Source organism: Lactuca saligna, chromosome 5 (genome assembly GCF_052625555.1).
Source record: "Lactuca saligna cultivar CGN05327 chromosome 5, ASM5262555v1, whole genome shotgun sequence".
In the NCBI taxonomy this organism is placed as follows: domain Eukaryota; kingdom Viridiplantae; phylum Streptophyta; class Magnoliopsida; order Asterales; family Asteraceae; genus Lactuca; species Lactuca saligna.
This window is the reverse complement of record NC_136421.1, coordinates 245934746-245942598: the sequence shown is the minus strand read 5'-3', so window position 1 is coordinate 245942598 and position 7853 is coordinate 245934746. Positions and strand designations below refer to the sequence as shown.

The 7853-nt window shown below is 37.5% G+C and overlaps 1 protein-coding gene across 1 annotated transcript; it reads right to left on the bottom strand.

Moving 5' to 3' along the window:
* Positions 1 to 1383: 1383 nt before the first annotated feature.
* Positions 1384 to 1773, bottom strand: LOC145046474 (uncharacterized). Its single transcript, XM_078994759.1, has one exon. It carries the CDS (start codon positions 1771 to 1773, stop codon positions 1384 to 1386), a length of 390 nt encoding a protein of 129 aa, XP_078850885.1.
* Positions 1774 to 7853: the final 6080 nt, after the last annotated feature.

Here is a 7853-nt window from a genome sequence, read left to right as displayed (position 1 = left end):
GCTTGCCTCATGCTTGTGTTTGAGAAGAAAAGTCCATACAGACCTACTAAAATCATCTACAATGGTCAAAAAATAAAATGCTTTAGAGAACGATGGGGTTCTATACTTCCCCCACACATAACAATGTATAAGATCAAAACAACTTGCAGTTATTATTTCACTAATGGGAAAAGGGAGTCTTGTGTGCTTAGCTTTAAAACAAGCATCACACACTTCAGTTTTACTGCTACTAGGAACATTTTTAATAAAATCTAAATTAGATATCTTATTGGACGATGGATGACCGAGTCTCTTGTGCCAAACCTCAAAGGTAGTAGCGAAAGCCTTCCTCTCCATTGTGCCCATTCGATAAAGTCCTCCAACACAATTACCCGCACCAATCAAGTCCCTCGTCACTAATTTATGCATTACAAAGAAATCAGGAAAGAAGGTTATTGCACAATGTAGTTTCTTGGCAAGCTTATGTACAGATAATAAGTTGTAATTAAAATTTGGAACATGCAAAGCGCCATCAATTTTAAGACCTCCTGGAAGAGTGTGTTCACCCTCCCCTATGACAGGAATCTTATCACCATTAGGAATGGTGACGGGTGTTTGATTTTGAAGGATGACTTTGTTAGTAAGAAAGTCATCCTTGTGGGTGACATGTTCGGTAGCGCCCGAGTCAACCACCCATCCATCATAAATACTTTCTCTACCTGTGAAATTAGCCTTGGGGCCTGTCTCACCGATCGATTCTTCCTTGAAGTGTTTCACAAAGAGATCATATTGTTTGATGGTTATCCCTGGTAGGGGACTTGGACCAGTCCCTACACAAGCTGCCTTCAGTCTGGGTTTGTCTTTCTTTCCAGGCCACCAATCCGGGTATCCTATCTTCTTAAAACACCTATCTTTATTGTGCCCATCCTTCCCATAGAAAGTACACTTTTCTGCTTTGTCGTTGTTTTGTTTGAATACCCTTGGAAGTGTCTTGTTTGCTGCCTGAGTTGTTTGTCCCCGTGTGACTTTCTTCTCAGCGAAGTCAACATGAAAAGTCGCTGCCTCGTCGCTAATTCTTTTTGAACCTCCAGATATAGCCCGTTGCTGTTCATCCTCAGCTACGAGATGGTATATTGCAGTCAAATACGGAGTGGGTTTCATAGCTAGGATCTGAGTACGAATGATAGAAAACTCGGCATCTAGACCCATGAGAAATTCATAGATCTTTTCTTTCTCCTTAAGCTCGCTCAATCTTTTTCCAAGGGCACAACTACACCCATTGCTGGTGCAACGAGGCATAGGTAGAACCAGTTGTAGCTCATCCCATACCGCCTTCAGTTTCGTGTAGTAGGACGAGATGGAAGCCCCATCCTGCCTGGCAGCATTCAAGGACTGTTTCAATTCTTAGGCACATGGTGCCCCCTCTTTTTCGAATCTTTCTTCAAGTTCCTTCCAGATCTCAGCCGCAGTGTTTGCATATTTGATTCTGTTCCGAATGTCCTTCTCCATGGTCGTTGTTAGCCATCCTTTGACCATGGAATCGACTCTCATCCAAGCCATGTACATGGGTGATGTTGATTCTGGTTTCTGAATTGATCCATTGACCAATCCAATCTTGTTTTTGGCGTATAGGAAATTCGTCATCTCCTGCTTCCATTTATTGAAATTGTTGTCGTTTAGTATGTCGTTAACTTGCATCTGCTTTGGGTAGTCGGATGGATGGACGTAGTAAGGTGAATCAACATCAACGGCATCTTCACATTTCTTGCTTGTCTCTGCCTTTTCACCCGTCATGATTGTATTAGCCTAACGGTTCGAACCACGCTCTGATACCGTAAAGAATCTGATAAAAGTGTACTGGTTTTTATTAACTTTCTTCTTGTCAAATACAGAGGATAATAATCGGATTTATAGTCTAAGATCCGACCTATAACAAACTAAAAGATAAAGGATAAACACCACTCATAAAGGATAAATACAATACGAATGACATTATCTATAGACCAGGAATAATTCAAACTCCTTTATTTAATAAGTCTAAACTTAAAGAAGGATATATAGTTACAGTAAGCCTCTTCTTCTATGTTCACTTTTCTAAAATTTCTAAATCCCCTTGTAATCGTGTATATCTTTAATTCTTTCTTCAAACATGTAGAATGTTGTAATTGGTAGATTTTCATAAGTACGTTGCATAAAATGACATGAATTCAAAGTGGGGTGTTGTCATGGGTATATTTTCGAAGTAAAACTCTTTAAAATGAACTAAAATAAAAGTAAGATACTGTAATTTGTAGATTTTCAAAGTATAATATCTTAATTGTTAAATTGGTTGTAATGTATCATCACTTGGACCGTACAAATTCATCACATAACGTTGGAAAAAACTAAAAATTCATTAATCTGATTTAAAAATGAAAACGAAAATGGAAACAATTGAAAATGTAGCGAATGGATAAAGTCATTTGCCCCTTTACCGACTTTTGACTTTAACTTAATACGACTTTCCCACAATATTATGTAAATATGTCATTTGATTACCTTCACAAACTTATGCTTCTATGTTATGCAACCCTAGTTTTGTAGCCTGATTCTGTCCCTTAAGAAAATGCAAAATTATACTAAAAAAGAAAAATAAATGAATACACCATATTTTACCTTAATGTTTATATCAAACTAATAGTATACCTTATTTTGGTGTAAATATACAGCATTTCCTTTTAATTCATATAATTAAATTTAACAACTTTGATATTAATTATTAAAAATTAAATTTATTTTGTACTCACAGGTTTGTTATTTAAGTGCTTTTCATCTCCTTTGAAACACCCATAACATCCTGAGTTTCCTCTCTACTTGGGTTTATGGTCTCTTCACTTCATTAATCATCATGCCAGCTATAAAATTTTACTTCTACTCCCTACAATATAAAAAAGTAATTAATTTAATAAACTGAATGATTTTTCAAATTCAAGAGTCAAATAACCAAAAAACTAACCATACCATTCAAATAATAATGAAACATTAAAACCATCTTGGATGGATGATCATTTTGTACCATCCCTCTTAGTTTGAAAATGGAACTTTGATCCACTGTCAAACATATTGTAGAAATCATATTTTCCACAAACAAATAAGATAAGCTTAATACCATTACCATTCTTATTATAATCAAAACCCCAATTTTTGTTTTTTTGTAAAAGTAATGATTCATATTTTGTTAGGGAAAAGTGAATATACCCTTAAGGGTATATAAGTTTAGGTACCCAAACTCACTATACTATGTCGTTTTCTAGCATATATATACATTGTAATTGTCCAATATTCTTAAAATTCAACTTCTAACATGATTTACTTCCAATATTTTTATAAATTTCACATTTATCTTCCTCTATCATAATTTTCATTTTCGACTATAATATATAACTTAATAGGAGTTCGAAAAAAAGATGTGAGGTAAAAGTAATATAATAGTGAAATTTTGAAAATTTTGATAGTAAATTAAGTTAGGGATTGAAGTTTAAGAACATTATAATAAATATACCAAGTAAAACAATATATTATGGTGGGTTTGGGTACCTAAGCTTTTATACCCAAACAACAACATATTATTGGTTAACAAAATACATTAGCAATAATAAAAATGTTGACGCATAATCGATGATAGAAACATAAATAGAATTGTACCACAAAATACCCACTTATTAGCAACTTGGCAAGGAAAATCACACCATTGACTTGTATTCACAAGAATAAACTCACACTGGGATTCAATAATAAAAACATAAACATATAGATGTCTTGCAAAAAATTATTAATGTCTTGTAAAGCATCCTTTACTTGTGAGGTTATCTATAAATTACATATAAAACCCAATCAATTTTTTGATATGTTAATGGCTCCAAAAAGTACCCAGAATATATAATCATAAGAAACTCTAACCAAGTCAATGGCTCATGAAAAAGAGTTAATTTTTGTAAGGTGAAAGATTTGGTTGAAAAACAAAATATTGAGTTAAATCAAACATGCACACTATGTCGGAAGCTTAGCAGCAGTGTGCTAAAGATTTCAATTTATTGGCTTCTTACCTGTTATTTTCATACCTTCACAGCTCGAGCACTTGCAACAAATGATAAACATATCAACTGAGAAGCTTATACGTCAACCTAAAATGATAATTATAAAACCATAGACATTACAAATAGCAACACAAATCAAATTAATGACTAAGAAATGATTTGTGTTCTAAACTATATGTAGATCATAAACCTAATCCGTTCAATCATCAGAGTGAACCACAACCATATGTGCTTAGACTTGCCTATATCGATTCCCAACCTTAACGCCCTTCATCAAAAAGTATCCTCCAATAATTCTTGATTTTCCTTAGCATTTAACAACACTCCATTATTTTTGAATTTCAGAAAAAGATTTAAAAAGCCCAAAAAAATGAAGACCGAACCAAATAGAGAGAGAGAGAGAGAGAGAGAGAGAGAGAGACCATGGAAACCAAGTTACACGTAACAACGCAAAAATCTAGGGTCAAATTTTCATTTTTGAATGCAGTTAAAACACGTATACCTTTTAAATCCAACCTTTCCAAAACATTGTTTAATTAAAACAGTTAATAAAGTATTCCAAAAAAAAGTGCTAATTGAAACATTTATCAGAGTTCGTCCCAAAAACCATATATTACGGAATACACGGGTGTATACGTTGTGATCAACCCGTGTCCTTCCTTTCCAAACCGATGATACCTGAAACCATAAACAAAACTATAGGTACGAAGCTTAGTGAGTTCCCAAGAGCATACCCCACATAATCCACATAACCGCATAAACCATATCAATCACATAGGCCATATAAGCTACACACAGGATGCCGTGGAAACCCTCCAGGGTCTTACACACATACTCACACAAATCGTACCAACTACACAAATCATGCATATAACATATAGGGATGCCCTGGAAACCCTCCAGGGTCTTCCTCCGGGTGCCATGGAAACCCTCCAGGGTCTTAGCCTACTGCCATGGGAACCCCCATATGGTCTTCAATAACTACCAATCAAACCATACATACAAACATATGAGCTAAACATGAAAACATATAAGGATGCCCTGGAAACCATCCAGGGTCTTACACCGGGTGCCATGGGACCCCCACATGGTCTTAACTAAGGATGTCATGGAAACCCTCCAAGGTCTTAAACCCTAGTGCCTCGGGAACACCCCGAGGTCTTTACCTAGGAGGCCATGGAAACCCTCCAAGGTCTTACACCTAGGTGCCCCGGGAACCCCCATCCCCCGAGGACTTCCATGCAAGTATTACAAAGACAACTAGCATAACAAATATCACACAATCAACTAGCAAATAACATATAACTAATTGCCATGGGAACCCACGCATGGTCTTCACATAAATACAAAATGTATCGATAGCACATTCCTAATAATCATCACAAATAAATAAATGGGAAGGCCTTGGTACCTTAGACCCATTGGTATGGTGAGCAGACTCACCTGATACTGCTGAAGTCCTGCGGATAAAACTCTAGCTGTTGGTTGACAGATTCCCAAACTGTCAACATCAAAACGACACCCAATTAATAATTGGGTTCCAATACGTAACCATAGGTCCATACTAGGGGAAAAAGGACCATTTTACCCCCTAACTTAGCTTGGTTCAAAACCAAGGGCCAAAACACTCGAAGGCCCAAAAACCAAATAATTAACCAAGGCCCAACATATGGCCTAATTTTCTAAATTAGGCCCAAACATCTACATGGGCTTATATAAAGGCCCAATCATTTATTCTAATCCAAACACTTGGCATTCTGATGGCCTAATAGCTAATAATCCTCAAGGCCTAATTATGGCCCACTTGTTGCCCACTTTTCCAAATTAGGCCCAAGCCTCTCCAATGGGCCTTATCCTAAGGCCAAATAATTTCCTTAGTCCTTAAACATTTTCCCTATTTGGCCCACAAACGCCCACAACAAGTTAGTCCAAGAAATGTCCTAATAAGAACCCAAACCCAATTAGGGTTTTTCACATAAAATGATGATTAGGGTTAAGTGTTTCTTACTTAACCCATTAAGGACTTAATCCATTAAGTCTATCAATCTACTAGGCCATTCATACAATTTAGTCTGAAAAAATTAAAAATTCCAATCTAACAATCTGAATGCGGGTCCCGACAATTCCAAATCTCACATTTCCAAAATTAGGGTTTTCCAAACCCTAATTAGGGTTTCCAATCCAATGGCATTCCAATTAGTCCATTTGTGAAGTTATGGATCAAATTAGGGTTTCACTAGGTCAATTAGGGTTAGCTAAGTCCGGCACCACCCACTACCACCTCGGGTAGTGGTGGTCAACGACCGCTCATAGCGGTGGCCACCACCTCGTAGTGGTGGTTATGATTCTAGTCCAAATCATGTCTAAGCATCAAATCATACATAAATGCACACCGCCACCAACACTGCAGCTGGTGGCGGTAGAAGGTGACAGAATGGCGGCGTGAGGTGGCAGCCACCACCTTACAGTGGTGGTGAGGGTTTTTCTTCGGATTTTCCGGCTACAAATATATATTTTTACAACATCACACTACTAAACACAAGAAATAAATCATAACACACACAACCACCACCACACGGCGGCTGGTGGTGGCAGGACAGAAATAGAGGCGGTAGCCACCCGTGGTGGTTTTCTCGGGGTTTTTTCTGGCCAAACTAACTTCCACAATCGTACAACAATCAAAATACGCACCCACACACGAGAAGAACATACATACCGAGTTGTTGCATTTGATCCATGTAGGTGGGCGATGGTGGAGTGATGGCGAACGGCGGGCGATAGACGTGGTTGTGATGTAGCACCGAAGATCCGAGAAGAAGTGCCACCGTGAACGAGCATAGTAGCAGCAGCAGAAGAAAAATGCGACGGTCCTTGAGGTTGCACACGTTGCCGACAGCAACGACAGTTGAAGGAGAAGAAGGACAATCCCTAGAGTATGTTCCTCGATGGTGGTTTCTTGGTGATCGCTAACTGATCGGAAAATGAGAGTAAAAGAGGTGGTGGCGGCTGGTACACTCCAAGTGGTGGCTGAGGACGATATTAGGTTTAGGGTTATGAAACATGGGGGTGACGGGTTGTTATGCCCGCTCATTCTTAAAACTTATGCACATTTACACATTTGGTCCCTCCCCACGAGATCTTTTCCAATTCAAGGCTACAATTTACAAAGTAGCCCCTAGCATCCAAAATTCATTACAAATCAAGTCCTAGAAGTTACTATATAGCCCCTCCATGACAAATCCTTGTCCACTTAGGTATATACTTTACCCTTTTAGCCCCAGCCATCCAAAATCGTTTCATATTAAGTCCAAATGATATCAAACACACCCCGCCTTCTGAAATCCTTTTCATATTAAATCCATAATTTACCAAACAACCCTCAAACTTCAAATTTCTTTACAAACTAGTCTGAAAATTACATTTTAACCCCTGAAAGTCCAAATTGTATCGTTTGGCTCCCCGAATCCAACACCCCGCTAAATATTATTGATTTGGCTATAAAATAATAATATATCTCGGGGCTTTAGATTTTATTATTTATTTAATTGATTTTATTTAATTTCAAACGGAGTGTTACATTACAAGCTCTGTTTGACCTACACAAGACAATGAAAACCAAGTTAAGAGAAAAAAAAACCCAAACTTTGGATTTGTTATTTATAATAGAGGCCGGTAATAACAAAGATGTTTGTAGTGGTGAAGACGGCGGTCAGTAGTGGTGCCTATATTTTCGTAGAGGGTTGAGCAGTGGTGGTTCTGTGGTGGTTTGGATAGAAAGTATCTTAGATAGCTCTATGT